At 46.9% G+C, this 20,176-nt stretch overlaps 1 protein-coding gene across 1 annotated transcript; it reads left to right on the plus strand.

Annotated features, from left to right (window-relative positions):
- Positions 1-207: 207 nt before the first annotated feature.
- On the plus strand, positions 208-18,145 carry THAP12 (THAP domain containing 12). The gene is made up of 5 exons (XM_083499548.1): positions 208-470; positions 8,264-8,384; positions 11,237-11,344; positions 13,167-13,203; positions 14,981-18,145. Exons 1-5 carry the CDS (start codon positions 382-384, stop codon positions 16,918-16,920), a joined length of 2,295 nt encoding a protein of 764 aa, XP_083355674.1. The 5' UTR covers positions 208-381; the 3' UTR covers positions 16,921-18,145.
- The last annotated feature ends 2,031 nt before the right edge of the window (positions 18,146-20,176 follow it).

Here is a 20,176-nt window from a genome sequence, read left to right on the forward strand (position 1 = left end):
GGCAGAATTAAAACCATACGTGTTACTGTATAAATTTATTCGTAATTATTATTCAGCTCCCCGCACATGGCGGCGCTCCGAAAGGAACCCAGAAGTCTGGTTCTCCTTAACCACTCTAAAGGGCGACGTCGCAGCGGAGGCGTGGCTTGCGTGGGGAAAAGGGTGAGGTCTTAGAGATGGTCTTCGCTGTGCGCAGGCGCCCGCGCCTCTCTGCGCCTGCGCGGCCGCCTCGATGGTGGTTGGTTCTCCAGAGGGGGCGGCGCGGTGCATGGTGGGAAGGAGGCGGGAGGGCGGGCGGCGGCGGCGGCAGGGTTCCCTCGCTCTCCTCAGTCCGCGCCGAGGGCCGCGCTCGCGGGGCGTCCCGAGGAGCCGCCGCCGAGGATGCCGAATTTCTGCGCCGCCCCGAACTGCACCCGCAAGAGCACCCAGAGCGACTTGGCCTTCTTTCGCTTCCCGCGGGACCCCGCCCGGTCAGTTTACTTTTGGGGGGGGCAAGAGGATGGAGATTATATGAGGGGGGTCCCACGGCAGAGAAACCGCGGGCCCGTGCCTGGGTCGGCGCGGAAGCGCGCTCACACGTTACGCAGCGGCGGACACGTGTTCGTCCTGGAACACGTGCGTGCGAGAACGGTAAATCCCAGTCCCTGGATGAGCCCCGCGCATTCTGGCCGTATGCGTGTGTGTGCCGCGAGCCTGAAGGTGGGGGTGCGTTTAAGCATCAGAGGCGGGTTCACACGTTACGCAGCGGCAAACCCGTGTTCACCGTGGAACACGTGCGTGCGAGAACGGTAAATCCCAGTCCCTGGTGGCCGTATGCGTGTGTTTGCCGCGAACCTGAAGGTGGGGGTGCGTTTCGGCATCAGAGCCAGGTTCACACGTTACGCAGCAGCAGACCCGTGTTTGTCATGGAACACGTCCGTGCAAGAAGGGGGAATCCGATTTCTTTTTAATTTCCTTTATTGCAAAAAAATTTACATATAGAACATAACAAACAACACAAACGAACCAGTACAGAACCAACATACCAACTAGACATTAACAACACATCATTTAACATCAGACACACTTTTGACTTCCGATTCACCTCCTTGTGCTTTTTACACGTTATTGGTCTTATATACGCACTTCCTTTTTTTATCTGATATGTATCAAGAGAGATTTATACTTTTGTAGTTTCCTTAATATTCAAGATGCAATCTAGACCCGTCAAGAGATTTGCAATTATCACAGTACTTTTTTAGATATTCTTTAAATATTGTCCAGTCTTTGCTCACTTTCTGTTTTGAGTTTCCTTTAATTCTCCCAGTCATTTTTGCAAGTTCCAAATATTCTATCTTCTCCTGCCATTCAATTTTTGTGGGGATTAAGTCACCTTTCCAGTTTTTTGCTATTAAAATTCTAGCCGCCGTGGTTGCATGCATAAAAAAGGTTCTAAAATGTTTTTGAATTTCTAGGCGTATGCGTGTGTTTGCCGCGAACCTGAAGGTGGGGGTGCATTTGGGCGTTATTCAGTGGCGGACACGGGTTTGCTTTGGGCAAAATTTAGCTCCCCTTCCCCCATACTTCTTATTTTCCCATAATTCCTCTGGGTGCAGTTGTTTTGTTTTGGATCTTTTCAGAAGATGAAAATATACGTGTAGATTTTATTGTCATTATTACTTTATGCCCCCTCAGCTCAGCATCCAAAACTCTCTAGACCCAGTGCTGCTGCTTCACACATGTGAGGGCTGTGCCCTCAAAGGCAGGTTTGCAGACCTGTGTGCATCACTTTGCGTCGAAGAGTAGGTTCACACATGGGTCCTTGATTACTTAAGGACAGAAGAAACCTGCAGCCTCCTCTGTAAAGTTGATGGACTGCAATAACCCCCTCCCCCCCTTCTGTGACCACTGGCCATGCTGGCTGGGACTGGGGGGGATCTGGGAGTCCAGCGACTAAACCAGCCCCCATACTCCCATCCCTTTCTTGAAGGACAGGCTCACCTGTATACAGTCATACCTCATGTTACGTCCGCTTCATGTTACAGTGGTGCCCCGCAAGACGAATGCCTCACAAGACGGAAAACTCGCTAGACGAAAGAGTTTTCCGTTTTGGAGCTGCTTCGCAAAACGAATTTCCTATGGGCTTGCTTCGCAAGACGACAATGTCTTGCGAGTTCCTGCTGGTTTTTTTCCCTCCCCCCTTTTTTTAAGCCGCTAAGCCGCTTATCAGCTGATCCGATCAGCAGATAAGCCGCTAATAGCGCTAATCCGCTAATCCGTCAGTGGGCTTGCTTCGCAAGACGAAAAAACCGCTAGACGAAGAGAATCACAGAACGGATTCTTTTCGTCTTGCGAGGCACCACTGTACATTCTTTCAGGTTACGTCCCGCGGCGACCCGGAAGTACCAGAAAGGGTTAATTCTGGTATCGCTGCTTGTGCATGCGCAGAAGCACAAAACGACGTCACACACATGCGCAGAAGCGGCAAATCGCAACCTGCACGTGCACAGATGCACTGCTGCGGGTTGCGTTCTTTTCGTGTTGCGAATGGGCCTCCGGAACGGATCCCATTCTCAACCAGAGGTACCACTGTATTTGCTGCTGCACACTTGTATACTGCCCTTTGGCAGTATCACTGGGCAGTTCGCCACACACACACACACACACAAAACAAGAACACACGAATACAGTGGACGCTCGGGTCGCGAATGTGATCCGTGCGGGAAGCATGTTCACAACCCGCAGTGCCACGTCTGCGCATGCGCAGGTTGTGATCGGGCACTTCTGTGCATGCGCGAAGCGCGATTTAGCGCTTCTGCACAAGCGCTGAAACTCAGAAGTAACCCGTTCCAGTACTTCCAGGTTCAGCACAGTGCGCAACCCCGAAATCGTGCAACCCGAAGCGGCTGTAACACGAGGTTTGATGTGCATCATTAAAAACAAGACAGAAGATCAAAAACAGACCAATAACCTAACCCCCCAAAAACACATTTAAAAGGTCATTTAATGCCTTCACTGCTAGATTACTGTTCCCCTTAGGGAAGCATTCGAAACTCCCATTGTTCCAGGCGCATTTTGCGACAGGGAATTTCATTGGCGTGAGCAGTTTCTCAGCTCTGTGCACCTAAGATTTCAGATTAAAACTGCAGAGTGGAAGGTAAGGAGGACCCTTTTCTGCCTCCCAACTTCCAGCTACTCCCTGAAGAGTGGAGAAGAGATCCTCTTAGGAAGATTAGGGGGGTGCGCAGAGGAAGGACTAGACCATGAGGAAAATGAACATAGTATTTTATCTGCAGTTCATTCGTTTTCAGCTTTCTATATTATAAAAAAGTGCAGCTAGGCATTCTGTTGTTGTGCCCGTAACCTCTGTTTAAGGTAGCATTTAGCTCCTAGCTTTCATATCTCAGTTTCTAACACTGCCTTAGGGACACGTTTTGCTCATGACAATAGTGCTGTCACTTGAGTAATAATATTAAGTGTGTGTGCGTGTGTGTGTGTATTAAAATTTATATTTATTTATACCCTACCATTTTCCCTGACAGAAAGTCAACTTGGCTTACAGTTAAAATAAAAGCATTTACTTTTTTGTACCGCTTTGCCCAACATCCTTTGACTCAGACCCACAACCCTTGGATTAAGAGTCCCGTGCTCTAACCAACTGAGCTATCCCAAAATACACATGGATATATTGCTGTTCGGTTGAGGAAAGCTTCAAGTACACATTCACACATATGGGTGTACACAGTTTGATTACTGTGCTCTTGCAGATCGGTTTTCCTGTAATGGTACCTCGGTTTACGAACTTAATTGGTTCCGGAAGTCTGTACTTAAACGGAAATGGTTCTTAAACCGAGGCGCGCTTTCCCTAATGAGGCCTCCCGCTGCCAGTGCCCTTCCACCGCTCAGATTCCGTTCTTAGACCGAGGTAAAGTTCGCAAACTGGGACGGGACACTACTTCCGGTTTTGTGGAGATTTTTGCTTCTCTTTCCAGCCAAGAATATTTTGAAACCATTTAAACACATTTATCGGGAGACACTTCATGAATTAGAGATTGAATAATTGTTTCATCTTTGGTTTCTCAAGCCGCCTTATAGTGTCAAAAAGAATTTCCACAGCTGTACAAAATAGCAGATGTGGTTTAGTATGAAAATCATATATGTAGTTTGTTTTACCCAGATTTAGTTTCACAGCTGAACCTTTCCGAGATATGGGCAATCGTCCAAAACATACGTGCTGATGTGGCTCCTTAGAATATATTTTGCATGTTTCATCACGGCTTTTGCTTGAAAATTTCAACATCTGTCAATCCAGAAATAGCATGATAAGTGTGACTTCATTAGGATTTGAAAAACTGCACGGATCTTCTTCCTATTTACCCCCCACTCACCCCAAAAACATATTGACCATTCTTGTTATTGGATCTACTGTTCAGAATTTATAAAATTGTTCCTTAGAGGGCCATCTGGCAACAAGAAAATAATTGAAAATGTCATGTCAGCATCATAGATCTCTGGGATACCTTCCTGCCATTAAGCCGTTGCTCATTCATCAGCAGGTGCAAGATGGAAATAAATTCTCTCTTGAGATGCTTTCCTTTTTCTATGCCTTTCTCACAGGAGGAAGGAACATGATTTGAGGCAATGAATAATCAGACCGAAGCCTGTTTGTTTATTCATTCATACATATATCCCACCATTCCTTCTAGTGAGAGCTTTTTGCCCCAGTGGCGTGAGGGTTGGTTTGTGCTTCATTCCTGTTTCACGAAAGTCAGATGGTTAAAGCTGACTGAACAACCAAGCTAATTCCAGACCTTGACTATGAAAGTGCATTTTTACCCTGACCGTCTTAACTGAGATTTTTATTAAAAAGTTGGTGTTTCCTAAATTTCTGATACTAGTGGCACTACTTTCTGAATTAACAGTGAAGTGAATCTCCAATTTTAATGCTTCCCAAAAGGTTTACATTTATATCAGCCTTGTAAACAAGCTGCCAAAAGTTACTGTCCCAAAAAATGGACTAGCAGGCTCCATCAGCAGCCTGCTGCATTTCTGCCTTGGGCTTGGGGTTCCTCTATCTTGTTGTTTAGTCGTGTCCGACTCTTCGTGACCCCATGGACCAGAGCACGCCAGGCACTCCTGTCTTCCACTGCCTCCCGCAGTTTGGTCAAACTCATGCTGTAGCTTCAAGAACACTATCCAACCATCTCGTCCTCTGTCGTCCCCTTCTCCTTGTGCCCTCCATCTTTCCCAACATCAGGGTCTTTTCCGGGGAGTCTTCTCATGAGGTGGCCAAAGTCTTGGAGCCTCAGCTTCAGGATCTGTCCTTCCAGTGAGCACTCAGGGCTGATTTCCTACAGAATGGATAGGTTTGATCTTCTTGCAGTCCATGGGACTCTCAAGAGTCTCCTCCAGCACGAGAATTCAAAAGCATCAATTCTTCGGCGATCAGCCTTCTTTTTGGTCCAGCTCTCACTTCCATACATCACTACTGAGAAAACCATAGCTTTAACTAGATGGACCTTTGTCGGCAAGGTGATGTCTCTGCTTTTTAAGATGCTGTCTAGGTTTGTCATTGCTTTTCTCCCAAGAAGCAGGCGCCTTTTAATTTCGTGACTGCTGTCACCATCTGCAGTGATCATGGAACCCAAGAAAGTAAAATTGCTCACTGCCTCTGTCTTACCTTCATGCAATTCCTTGTTGCCTCTGACTACCAGGTAAATGCATAGGTCAGGCATAGGCAAACTCTGGCCCTCTAGATGTTTGGGACTACAATTCCCATCACCCCTAGCTAACAGGACCAGTGGTCAGTAATGGTGGGAATTGTAGTCCCAAACATCTGGAGGGCCAGAGTTTGCCTATGCCTGGCATAGGTATTCTTTTGAGCGCATTAGAGGAGGAATTACCTACCTGACCTGTGAGAAGTCCACGCCTTGTGTTTCCGCGCCATTCACTGGCCTGGCCTCCTGATTTATGCGGAGAGGCAACAGGTAGCCTCGCCTGAGCCCAGGTAATCCCACTGCTTGCCTGCACCGAATGGTCCAGTCATGCCCAATATAAAGGAGTAATTCTAAAAAATCACAAGCAACACGCGGCTAATAATGCTTTAACCAAATCTTTGTAACGTATTATTTCACATTTCTTAAACAGAAAATACATAATGGAGTCACAGAGGCAAACAAGCCTTTCAACAGTCACAATCCTGTAACTGTGCAATAACGGAAGCTCCAAGTCATACCTCAGGTTGCAGCCGCTTCAGGTTGCATTTCTTCGGGTTATGGACTGCCGAAACCCAGAAGTACCGGAACAGGTTACTTCTGGATTTCGGTGGTTGCGCATGCGCAGAATCGCCGAATCGCAACCCGCGTGTGCACAGACACGGGTTGCGAACACTGCGGGTTGCAAACGTGTATCCCGCATGGATCATGTTCGAAACCCGAGCGTCCACTGTATTTCACAATTCTTAAACAGAAAATATATAATGGAGTCACAGAGGCAAACAAGCCTTTCAGCAGTCACAATCTTGTAGCCATGCAATAATGGAAGCTCCAAGCGTAGTAATTCTTAAACAGAAAGCATGTAATAGAATTACAGATAATGAGAGTCTATCACTGTTGCATGCCCAACATAAGGCAATACAGTGGTACCTCAGGTTAAAGACGCTTTAGGTTGCAGACGCTTCAGGTTACATACTCCGCTAAACCAGAAATAGTACATCAGGTTAAGAACTTTGCTTCAGGATGAGAACAGAAATTGTGCAGCAGCAGCGGGAGGCCCCATTAGCTAAAGTGGTACCTCAGGTGAAGAACAGTTTCAGGTTAAGAACGGACCTCCAGAACGAATTAAGTACCGTATTTTTCGCTCTATAACACGCACCTGACCATAACACGCACATCGTTTTTAGAGGAGGAAAACAAGGAAAAAAATTCTGAATGAAACAGTGGATGTATCATTTTTGTGCTTCATGCTGTGGCCACAGACATGTGATCTGATGGTGAATTTGGGGTAGCTCAATGCAAAGATCCTGAGGATCCATGTGGATCCATGCTTTTTAACCACATTTTTGCACCATTGCAGCCCCAGGCAACAGTGGGTGTGTGATTTTTGGGGGGCAGGCTGCTATGTGATCTGATGGTGAATTTGGGGTGGCCCAATGCAAAGATCCTGAGGATCCATGTGGATCCATGCTTTTTAACCACGTTTTTGCACCATTGCAGCCCCAGGCAACAGTGGGTGTGTGATTTTGGGGGGGCAGGCTGCTATGTGATCTGATGGTGAATTTGGGGTGGCCCAATGCAAAGATCCTGAGGATCCATGTGGATCCATGCTTTGTAACTACATTTTAAGTGGGGAGTGAAGGAAAAACACAGAAGGGACAAGAGAGCGTTGTGCAGAGAAGCAGCTGGCTAAGAAAGCAGGAGAGGGATTTTACGGGAGGGAGGAAAGAAAGGCAAAAGTTTCCACAAACCGAAGCCAGCTTTCTCTCTCCTCCTGCATGTTTTCTGGCTGCCTGCGAGGAGCACAGAGAGGAATTACTAGAAGGAAAGACCTCTGCTTTCCCCTCTGCTTGCCTGGAGGGGAGGGGATTTGCCTGCTCTTTGTTCCGTTTGAGCAAACACAGCAACGAAACAGAGCAGGGTGGGCAGTAAGACCCTGAGGCAGAATGCAGGAAAGCTGCAACTTCCTCTTTTCAGGTTTCCCTCTCGGACACAACGCACGATTGATTTTTGCTGATTTTTGTTCCTGCGCTCCCCTAATCGGCTCCAGGGACCCCCCCCCACATTCGCTCCATAACACGCACAGACATTTCCCCTTCCTTTTTAGAAGAAAAAATCTGCGTGTAATAGAGAGAAAAATACGGTACTTAACCCGAGGTACTACTGTATAGTCCATAAGCATCAAAGAGGCAAACAAGCCTTTCAGCAGTCAAAGTCCTGTGACCGTGCGACAGTGGATGCTCCAAAACGTGGAGAACGGAACAGTTCTTCCGGATGACGATAGTAACTCTTCACCAGCAGTTAAATGGTCCTAACGGGTACATCAAGTAGCATAGGATCAGCACTCACTAAGACGTGTAGAAAGCAATATAAAGGAGTGGCAGAGTCCTAGTTCCTGCAGAGACTTGCTTGGACTTTTTCTCTTCCCAGAGCCGTCTTGCATAAACGCAGCGGGCACTGTCTTTCGTGGCTCACAGGCACCTCTAAATGACTTTATATGTTTGGTGGAGGAGCAGCGCCTTCTCTGGCAACTATTGTTTTGGGAGCTAATGACCTGTTATCTCTCGCAGATGTCAGCGTTGGGTTGAGAACTGCCGAAGGGCCGATTTGGAAGATAAGACGCCCGACCAATTGAACAAGCACTACAGGCTGTGCGCGAAGCACTTTGAAACCTCGATGATATGTAGGAGCGTAAGTAAAAGGAATTGGCAGTAATTGTCTCCTGCTTCCTATGCGACATGCAACTGTGGATTCCGCCTTCTTCCTGCGTTAACTTGTGTCGGAAGCAGGAGTCCCAGGAACGTCTTATCAAACAAAATGCTTTTCGCGACTTGATTTACTGCCTGTTGCTAATTGACTGGCTCTTCCCGCCAGCTGGAATGTGTGGGTTGCCTTCTGCCCTCTCCTGTGCGTGCCTAACCTGTGTGCTTTCAGTGCTTTTAAGCCTTGCAGGATGACTTAAATATGAAAAAATGCAGGGGGGTGTATTGGTGTTCTGGGAATCGGCACTGTACGTGTCGGAGAAAAGCAGCGATTGGGCTCTCCCATTGAAAATACTGGGTTTCCTTGAAGAGGCCTTGCCTGAAACTCTGCTGGGGAGAATTCCATCTCTAAAATCAAATTGCGTTTTATGGCCTCAAAAACGTTTTTAGAATAATATTTTAAATTGCCAAGTGGATTAGCTTGCACATGGGATGCAGAAGCAGCTGGCTTCACTTTTGCTACGTTGGTGTAGAATTTTGCTTTAAAACTTCAGGTGCCTCCCCCTGCACACCCCCCCCCCCCCGGATTGGCAGGTAGCCTTTTGAGGAAGGGCTTGCGTGAGAATCACATATGCATTAATATAATTCCCTGAAAGCAGCTGTTCCCCCCCCCCCATGTAAAAAAAAAACCCACTAGTTGCCTTTTAAAATCCTCTTTCCAAGAGTGCTGGATGTGGGGAGGGGATTCAAAGTACAGTCATACCTCGGGTTACAGACGCTTCAGGTTGTACGTTTTCGGGTTGCGCACTGCGCTGAACCCAGAAGTACCGGAATTGGGTTACGTCCGGGTTTCAGTGCATGTGCAGAAGCGCTGAATCGCAGGCCGCGTGTGCGCAGACACGGCACTGTGGGTTGCAAACGCTGCGGGTTGCGAACGTGCCTCCCGCACGGATCACGTTCGCAACCCAGGCACCCACTGTATAAATATGGCAACATTTTGCTGGCTACCTTCCTTGTTGTCTCAGAACTCCAGCATAACAATCACATAAATGAAACTGGGACCAGAAACTGTTCATCACTTGCTCGTCTGAGAACCCTAGACTATAATCCAGGAGTGTTCATCCCCTCCTCCAAACATGGTTGCAAACTCATGTCTGCCGTTAAAAGGACACTCCACAGGGAGCTGTAGCGGATTGCATGGATGAGTATACCCACAGAATACAGTGGTACCTCCGGATGCGAACGGCATCCATTCCAGAGCCCCGTTTGCATCCTGAGTAAGACGTGACTGCGCGTGCACGGGTCACATTTTGCCATTTCCATGCATGTGCGTGATGTCATTTTGAGCGTCTGTGCGAGCGGCGAAACCCGGAAGTAACGGGCTCTGTTACTTACGGGTCGCCGCGGAGCATAACTTGAAAACGCTCAACCTGAAGCACATCTAACCCGAGGTATGACTGTATACACATTTTACAATTGTGTTTGTCTCATTCATTGGTTGCACTTTGTAGGAGTGCAACTGGTGCATTAAAAGTATGCCTCTTATGCAACTTCAACTTGCTTGGTCCCAACATAAAAATACTCTTTCTCCCTGCTGATGTCTTGGCAGGAAAGCAGCTTGCCAAACCTTCTTCTAAGAGCAGTTTGGTTTCAATAGCCTCCCATTATCTGGATTGTTTGGTTCCCTGGTCTGACCTGGGGGCAGGGCAGGTGGGAAGAGTTCTTCTGGGGTGGGGTGGGGGGCAGGAACTCAGTTGCCCTGTTAAGTGCAATGCACCCAGAAATGTCAGTGACATCTGTGAGGAGTTGTTACTTTTAGCTGGATTTATAAGAACTGTTAACTTTGAAAACGTGCATCGTAGTCTCTCTTCCCCCCAGCTCCTTTTTCCTTGTGTGTTGTGTCCCTTTTGCTTGCACGCCTGAGGGCAGGAGCTGATTTAATACTGATTTTGTAAGCTGCTCCTGAGAGTTTTTGGTCTACAGGGTGGGGTATAAATGCCCTAAACGAATTTATTTGTCTCTGTGGCCAGGCAGTTCTGAGAGTTCGCAATATCAAAAGCAACACGATGGCCAGAATTAATAACAATGTGAAAAGCTTTCTGGAATAATTCAGAACATCAAAACTAACAAACTGAAGTCTCTGAAAGTCCTTAAATGAATCACGGTGCCAGACTTTACCCGGCATAAGTAGAAAGATATGTAATTTCTTCATTAACCAATCTTTTTTCGAATAGATATAATGAAAAATGAAAAATACTCTGGAACAGTGCTCATGCGATTATGTAGTCACTGTGCTACTTAACGAGTGTTGAATTAATTGGCTGATGAAGAATTCAACGAAACAATAGTTGTTATCCGGAAACACTGTTCAGCAGAGTTCAGAGTTGGACATCAGAATTGGCCATTTTCTGATTATACAAAGCTTCACAGCTTGCTCTCTGCCGGGGAAAGTCGGGCACTGTGATTCATTTAAGGACTTTCAGAGACTTCAGTTTGTTAGTTTTGATGTTTTGAATTATTCCATAAAGTTTTTCACATTGTTATTGTTTCTGGCGATCGTGTTGGTTCTGAGAGTTGATCAGAATCATACTTAACTGTACTTGGCAGGGATGGATAAGAGCTAACATAAATCCAAAAGCTAAGGTATATAAAAGCAGATTCGCCACATGCTCTCTTGGTGGTTTGCCGTTTTCCAGAAGGCTCCCTCCTGATTCTAAATGAAGGATAATAACCTAGGCTGAGAAATCCCTCTGCACCTTCCCTGGGAACTTATTTCCCCCCACTTAAAGAAACATGCTGTAAAACAATGAGAGATGAAGACTTTTGCTTTTCTCTTTGCAGAGTCCCTACAGGACTGTTTTACGAGACAACGCCGTGCCAACAATTTTCGACCTCACGAGCCATTTGAACAATCCACATAGCAGACACAGGAAGAGAATTAAAGAGCTGGTAGGTTTGCGTTGAACTGAGATGCTACAACTAAGCCGACCAGTCAGTCTTTGTTCCCTGTTGTGGCTTGAAGTCAACACAATAAAGAAGTAAGAAAGGAATTATAACAAGACGATATACTCCCAGTAGCAGAAAAATATAATTTATTTACTATACTACTGTGGAGGCAGAAAACTGGCTCAAACTTCAGAAACTGCCAAGTCGAGTCCCACCCTATTTTGTGAAAGAGGGGCACGTGTGGCGCTGTGGGTTAAACCACAGAGCCTAGGGCTTGCTGATCAGAAGGTTGGCGGTTTGAATCCCCGCAACAGGGTGAGCTCCTGTTGTTTGGTCCCAGCTCCTGCCCACCTAGCAGTTCGAAAGCACGTCAGAGTGCAAGTAGATAAATTGGTATCGCTCCGGCGGGAAGGTAAACGGCGTTTCCGTGTCCTGCTCTGGTTCGCCAGAAGTGGCTTAGTCATGCTGGCCACATGACCCAGAATCTGTCTATGGACAAACGCCGGCTCCCTCGGCCTATAGAGCGAGATGAGTGCCGCAACCCCAGAGTCGTCCGCAACTGGACCTAACGGTCAGGGGTACCTTTACCTTTATTTTGTGAAAACATGGCAGAAATTTGTTTTGGGTTTGTTTGTTTTGCAATTCAGATTAATTTGCTTTTACCTCCACAACTGGGTCTAAAAAATGGCGGAAATTTGCAGAAGAAAAATAAGGCAACAGATTGAAAAAAATGAGGTACGTCCTCTACATAACCACAGCCACAAAGATGGAGTCTAAAGTCGCAAAGCGTTTTGACACCTGTTAACATCCTGAGAAAAGTTAGCGCTGCTAAGTAATTTCAGAGAGGTTAGCGATACAGTTATGCCCAAACGGTCTAGTTCAGTACAAGAGGAATGGGAATAGCCCAGGTTTTCTTCTACACTGTATGTTTTGCCGTGTCTTCAATTACAAATCTCTTGTTTGTTTTAGCATCCTCGGTCTTCTGAGAAATTGACGGTTTGATGGGTCTCTTCCAAATGCGGGGTTGAATATTTATTTATTTATTGGAATATATATATATAAAGGCAACAGAGGAAAGCACTCATTTCCTCCACTTCCACCTGGGCTGGTGGTGCTCTTCAGGGGCGCACAAGACTTTGCTGAGTTGCCTGTTACTATTGTGATTGGCACTGTCAACGTCCCGTCCCCCAAACTCTCAGGTATGCTTGCAGAGTGCAGACTGGCTTCTTAGTTTGTGGAAGGAAGCCAGAATTGGAGCAAGTCCCTCTTGCCATTTCTCCAAAACCCAGCATAATATGAGGCACGACCCCCTCTCAGCATTCCCCAGCTCTCTGTGGACTTGGAAAGTGAGGAGGGTTTGGTTTTTGTGCCTTGCAGTGTGAAATACAGTGGTACCTTGAGTTACATACGATTCAGGTTACAGACTCAGCTAAACCAGAAATAGTACCTCGGGTTAAGAACTTTGCTTCAGGATGAGAACAGAAATCGTGCTCCGGCGGCAGCGGGAGGCCCCATTAGCTAAAGTGGTGCTTCAGGTGAAGAACAGTTTCAGGTTAAATACAGACCTCTGGAACGAATTAAGTACTTAACCCGAGGTACCACTGTATTCTTCCTCCTCTGTGCAGTTCTCTGAACACTTCCAGGAGGTACGACTATGAAATAAAACCCCATTTCTTTCTGTAGGCTTCCGAAGCCACGCAGGCAAAGACAGTTTTATCCCTAATGGACCGGAATATACGTTTGGATTCAAAAGACTTACAAAATCAGTAGATTTCTAGTGACTTGTCGGTGCCTCATAGAATTTCTTGTTTTTCTCTCTCTTCAGAGTGAAGAAGAAATAAGAACATTAAAGCAGCAAAAGAGTAAGTTGATCGGACAATTGAAGGAGGGAAAAGCCTCTGGAGGCAATTAGCTTATCATTAGAAAATACCATATTTTGGTCCTGTTTCTCCAGGAAGCCGCTTCCTCCTTGCGTAAAAGGCTGAATGCAAATGTCCTACGTCAATACAATGACTCGATGGTATTAAACACTCTCTTAACTCCTGGGATTGCGACTTGTGCACAATCCAGCCAAGCCCTATTGGTATCAGTGGAAGAATTTAGCATATGATTTTTAAGTCTCTTCTTCTCCCTTTAAATCAACGGGACTTTGGCTGAATCGTGTCTGCTGTGTGGTGAACGGTGAAGAGGTCCAAAGCTTTCATACGCTGTATTCTTAGCCATACACCAAAAGTAGTCCTTGGACGACCATGTGGTTGCAAACACACGCAGCCTACAGCAGCCTTCGCAAACCATATACAGTGGTGCCTCGGAAGACGAAATTAATTCGTTCCGCAAGTTTTTTCTTCCTGCGAGTTTTTCGTCTTGCGAAGCACGGTTTCCCATAGGAATGCATTGAAAATCAATCAATGCGTTCCTATGGAGACCGTCCGGGGACAGAGGGGAAGCGCCGCTCTGTCCCCTCTTTTGAAGCAAAGGGCTGCGGGGAGAAGATCGCTTCTCCCCGCCGCCCCTTGCTTCAAAAGAGGTCCGGGGACAGCGGGGAAAACCCGCTGTCCCCGGAGCTTGCGGGGCAAGCTTCGTTTTGCGAAGCAAGCCCATAGGGAAATTCGTCTTGCGAGGCAACTCGAAAACGGAAAAACCTTTCGTTTTGCAAGTTTTTCGTCTTGCGGGGCACCACTGTATTTGGGACTACAGCCCCAAAGCACATGGAGGGTACCAGGTTGACATAGGCTGGCCTACAGAGACACTCAGCAACAGTGTTAGAAACTCAGATATATAAGCTAGGCACCAAATGGCTCCTTAAACCAGGGTTACAGTAGCCAAAACGGAATGTCTAGTTGCTATTTTGGGGCTTGAAAATCGTATTTTTCAGCTATGACTTTTGGGTTCCTGAAATTCAGTCTGATGGTTCAGATAAAATATAGTGGGTAGAATTCTACAGGCTGTGTTAGTATGTGAAAACGTTCCAGATCCAGTGATCCTCAGGTATACACCTCCAGATGGTGGAGATGTCAGGTTAGCCCTGTCCTAAAGTGTGCAATGGGCCTGACTCCTTCATTGGGATAAGAGAAATTTATTACATGTGTATTGTGTTCTTCGTAGAAAGTTAATATGCCCTCTCACCGTTGAGTGGTTTACAATCTAAAATAGTCATTAAACATGCAAATAAAAAGAAACAAGTTACATGTACGTGTATACCAAAATCACATTGCAATATTAATCAAAAAGTATGTGCAGCCGTTAATATTGTTATACATGCAGTTCTGTCAATTGGCTAAGGCAGTACATCTTTCTCAGCCATTGTTGGGCTACAGCTCCCATCATCCCTGACCACTGGTCCTGCTAGCTAGGGATGATGGGAGTTGTAGTCCAACAATATCTGGGGGGCCCATGTTTGAGGAAACACCGATCCAAGGGGGTTACCAGCATAGTGTGCTTTTGGTGTTCTGATCTCCAACTCCCAGCAGCCCCTGTCAACCTGGCCAGTTGCCAGGAATGATGGGAGTTGTAGTCTATGTCATCTGGAGGGGGCACCATTGTTGGCTATCCATGGTCAAAGAGTTCTGGAGCGCCGCAGATGATGAGTTGGTGTTGCTGGCGTTTCCATATTAAATATATCTTTATCTCCTCTCGTAGTTGATGAAGCCTTTGAGCAGGAAAAGATGAACCAGGAATCTGTCGACAACGACATGCGGAACCCAACCTCTGAGGAAGGAGGCGACGAGCCGGTCGAGGACGATGTCCCTTTAACGCAAGAAGAGAGGGAAAACAAAGATTACCTTAAATCTCTGTTTGAGATTTTAATCCTGATGGGGAAGCAGAACATCCCTTTGGACGGCCACAGCGCTGACGAACTCCCTGAAGGGATCTTTACTCCAGACAACTTCCAGTCTCTCTTGGAATTCAGGATAAATTCCGGAGATGAGGTTCTGCGGAAGCGGTTTGAGACCACGGCTGTCAACCTCGCCTACTGCTCCAAAGCCCAGCAGAAGCAAATGCTGGAGATATGCGAAAGCTGCGTCCGGGAAGAGACCCTCCGCGAGGTCAGGGACTCTCACTTCTTCTCCATCATCACAGAAGAGGTGGTGGATCTCGCCGGCGAGGAACACTTGCCGGTGCTGGTGAGGTTTGTGGACGATTCTCACAACCTGAAGGAGGAATTCATAGGGTTCTTGCCGTACGAGGCGGACCCCGAAATCCTGTCCGTTAAGTTCCACACGACCATTACCGAAAAGTGGGGCTTGAACATGGAGTACTGTCGAGGCCAAGCCTATATCGTCTCCAGTGGGTTTGCCTCGAAAATGAAGACTGTGGCTACAAGGATCTTAGAGAAATACCCTCAAGCTGTTTATACGCTGTCGTCTTCCTGTGCCTTGAACATTTGGCTAGCCAAATCTATTCCAGTCCTGGGCATTTCCATCGCCCTCGGAAAGATAGAGGAGGTTTGCACGTTTTTCCATCAGTCACCCCAGTTGCTAGCCGATTTGGACAATGTCATCTCCATTCTCTTTCCGAACAGCGAAGAACGGGGGAACGAGCTGAAGGAAGTGGTGCGTTCCCACTGGACGGGCCGCCACGACACCTTTGAGATTGTTGTGGACCTCATGCAAGCCCTGGTGCTGTGCCTGGACTCCATAAACGACACCTCCGTCCGGTGGAACAGCTCGGTTGCCAGCCGGGCCTGCACGCTTTCCACCGCCCTGTCGGATTTCGACTTTGTGGTCACCGTCGTGATCATCAAAAACATTCTCTCTTTCACCAGGGCCTTTGGCAAGAACCTCCAAGGCCAGACCTCGGACGTCTTCTTTGCGGCCAGCAGTTTGACGGCGGTCTTGCATTCCCTGAACGAGGTGATGGAGAACATTGAGGTGTACCACGAGTTCTGGTTTGAGGAAGCCACCACCTTGGCCACCAAGCTGGACTTGCCCGTCAAACTGCCTGGCAAATTCAGCCGTGCCCAGCAAGGGAGCTTGGACTCCGAAATCACCCCGGAAAACTACTACAAGGAAGCCCTTAGCATCCCCACCATGGAGCACATAATTCAGGAGCTGAAAGACATCTTCTCCGAGCAGCACCTGAGGGCTCTGAAGTGCTTGTCTCTGGTGCCCTCGGTCATGGGGCAGCTCAAATTCAACACGTCCGAGGAGCACCATGCCGACATGCACAAAAACGACCTCCCCAATCCTGACACGCTCTCCGCGGAGCTCCATTGCTGGAGAATCAAGTGGAAGCACAGAGGGAAGGACATTGAGCTCCCCACCACCATTTACGAAGCCCTCCATTTGCCCGACATCAAGTTTTTCCCCAACGTGTACGCCTTGCTCAAGGTCCTCTCCATCCTGCCGATAATGAAGGTGGAGAACGAGAAATTTGAGGTGGGCCGGAGGCGCTTGAAGGCCTACCTAAGGAACACCTTGACCCAGCAGAGGTCAAGCCACCTGGCCCTGCTCAACATCAACTTTGACATTAAGCACGACTTGGATATGATGGTTGACACCTACATCAAGCAGTACCCCGAGAAAGTAGAGGAGGATTTCCTTCCCCCTAACAGTTCAGAAGTGACGGAAGAGACTTAACACAGGAACGGGGCGGTTCTCTGTTTTGGAGACTTGGTTTTGCCTTAAAAAAAGGCAGGGTTGGGGGTTCCTAACTGAAAGAGGAGTAGCTGGGTCATAGCAAGCAACTTTCTGTTTCTACGGCATGTTTCCTCAACAAGCCCTGAGCAATTGCTCAGGTTTTGTTGCTTCTTGACCTCCCCACCCCCTCCTGCCCCGATTTACCGTTCTGTAAAGCTTCTATTATTTAAAACTGCACAGAGTCTGCAGTTGCTGCAACTGTGCGCCTGCTCTCTCTTCCCCACCTGCCGTCCCTTACAATACGACGCAGTTTAATCTCTTCGCTTTAGGGAAACCCAGTTCATGGGTTGCCATACTTCTGCCCAGATAACTAAAAAATGCCCTTTAGAAATGAACAAAATGTGCCGGGTTGTTGCTGTTTCGGCTTATGGGTCTCCCTGAACCCCGGACAGGGAAATCTTCTAAAATGGTATACATTTAAATGAACTATTTAGAGCAGTTTGAGTTTGGTCTAATCCGTGCCTTCCTAATGTTACTGGACTCCAGCTTCCATCATCCTTGCTGGCTGGGGCTGATAGGCATTGGAGTCTACGGTACAAGGAAAACCCTATGATGGTTACCCCTGTCCTAAACTAATCTGTTGTTGAAATTCTTTTATGTGTCTGGAGTTCAGTTCCCCTGAGACTTGCAGGACTTCCCACAACACTGTACAGAGGATTTTAGACAAGGGCTTTTGGCCCCTTCTCATTTTGGTGATCCTAGTCCGGCCGTTCCGGAGGAATGTGTCTTTTTTCCAAAGGGGTGCGCTAACTTCATCTTGTTTCATCTTGCTGCCCTTGTTTCCCTTCTGTTCCATTGACTGTTTGATGGCCCTCTTTGACCTCTCCTCTACTTTTAGGACTGGAAGAGAGCTCTCCACCCCCCCCCAGAAATGAAGCTATCTTGTAAAAGGAACAACAACAGAAAACTATATTCCGAGAGCATCTAAAACTGTGCGTCGGCCAGACTTGCATCTATAGGTTTTTACTAGCCTCCAGAATATGAATTGCAAGCCTAGGTAGGCAGAAGAGCAAAGTGGAGGATATGTTCTGTTTTGGTTTGGTTTTTTTAAAAAGAAAAATGTAGAAGTCCTATGAAGATTTTTTTCCTGCTGGTATTTTTTTGGCAAACAAAGGAAATGTTTTTGTATAGTTTTATTTCCATCCAGAATAAAATGTGAATTTGCTATTTTGGTATTATATGTGTGCTGTGGCCATAGAGCAGTCTGTCTCTCTCTCTCTCTCTCTCTCTCTCTCTCTCTCTCTCTCTCTCACTCTCTGTGTGTGTGTGTGTGTGTGTGTGTACACAAATGATTGGTCTTTTTACAGGGCCCAGGAAAAAGTCTGCTGTTGAAGCAATGGTTTTTCAAACTCTCCCATCCAGGAACACTTTGTGTGTTGGGTCACCTGCCAAGAACACCCTGCGTGTCTGCCACAGAACTTGTGTGCAGAGAGGATTCTGGTACTTGAGGTTTTGCGTTTGATTCATGGGGAGGTACTAGCAAGGCCTGTTATAAACCTGAGAAGAGCCTTTCTGGATCAGGCCAATAGCCCGTCTAGTCCAGCATCTATGACCAGATCGTAGAATTGTACAGTCATACCTTGGAAGTTGATCGTAATCAACAACAACAATCTTTATTACAGTCCAGAGACCCAACAAATCGTTACAAAGCAATACACAATTCATACAGCCTGCCTCCAGGTTAAACAAGCATTTTGTTCAGAATATAGGGATCATTGGTTCTTGCCGGTAAAAACTGCTAATGTTCTAGCATTTTCCGGTCTTCCAATAGGTTGTAATCTGTACCAGAAGTCTATTCAACTTCTGAAACATTTGGAAACCAAAGCGCAGCTTCTGATTGGCCGCAGGAAGCTCCTGCAGCCAGTCGGAAGTTGCGGAAGCCGTCGGACATTTGGCTTCCGAAAGAACGTTCAAAAACTGGAACACTCACTTCCGGTTTCCGATCGTTCGGAAGCCAGAACATTCGGCTCCCAAGGCATTTGGAAGCTGAGGTAGGACTGTACAGTTTAAAAATAAAAAGTGTGATTCTGAAGTAGCTTCTGGACTTCAGGGGGTAGGGTTGGGAGATATGATTTTGACAGGCGCATTCCCAGAAAATGGGGATTCCCATAAACAGCTTGTCAGAAGATGTCAGAGGGTGTCACGAGGCATCTAAAAACTTTCTCCAGAGTCTGGAATCTGGCACTGGGATCTTTGGAAGCACTTTGAAAGAGTTTTTTGGCATGGGAAACACTGCATAAAATCCAAAAGCAACCTGAACGCTTGTGTCACTTAAAAATAAATAAATACAGTATTTATAGATTGCTTTTCAGGTGGACCTCCCAAAGCGGTTTGCATAAGATTATTACAACCAGAAACATTTAATTTTTAAATCAGTTGCAGAAGAATAGTAACATGAAGTTTTGCACCCCCAAAGTGCAACGGTTTTGCACCCCCATTTTGTTTTATTTTTAAATTCCCGGAGGGATTGGAAAGAGTTGCTCTCAGCGGTGCAGGTGCTGTTGTGTTTTGAAAGTGCTTAGCATAAATCCGAGGATTAGTTTCTTAATGTGCTCTGTGTGCTAATTTCCTCCTGCTCCTGAGCCGAATTGAGTGCCATAACCGATTCTCCAGATGCTGTAGTGAGAGTGATCATCTTGTAAGGTTCTGCTGAATGGCATGGCTCTTTTCTTGAGCAGAAATATGTACAGTGGACGAGAAGTGACGTTTTATTAATTGAACTATTTCTGGAGCTTACATGGAGGTCTTGTGGGATAAAGTGGCTCCGTGGATGGAACAGCCTCCAGTAGAGAGAGGCTCCAAAAATGGAGTTGCGGACAGACAGCTGGAATACCAGAAGAGTGCAGTATATTTAGTAGGGTGGACCATCTTTTGTGTTCCAAATGCTTATTGTTATTTAGTCGTGTCCGACTCTTCGTGACCACATGGACCAGAGCACGCCAGGCACTCCTGTCTTCCACTGCCGCCCGCAGTTTGGTCAAACTCATGTTGGTAGCTTGAAAAACACTGTCGGCAGGGGGCCAATTCACTGTTCCTCAGACCTTGTGGGAAGCCGGACCATGTTTTTTTGAGGGGGGGGGGGAATGAACAAATTCCTATGCCCCACAAATAACCCTCAGGTGCATTTTAAATAAAAGGACACATTCTACTCCTGTAAAAATACACTGATTCCCGGACCGTCCACAGGCCAGATTGA

The sequence above is a fragment of the Podarcis liolepis genome (genome assembly GCF_965112155.1).
Source record: "Podarcis liolepis genome assembly, chromosome: 4".
In the NCBI taxonomy this organism is placed as follows: domain Eukaryota; kingdom Metazoa; phylum Chordata; class Lepidosauria; order Squamata; family Lacertidae; genus Podarcis; species Podarcis liolepis.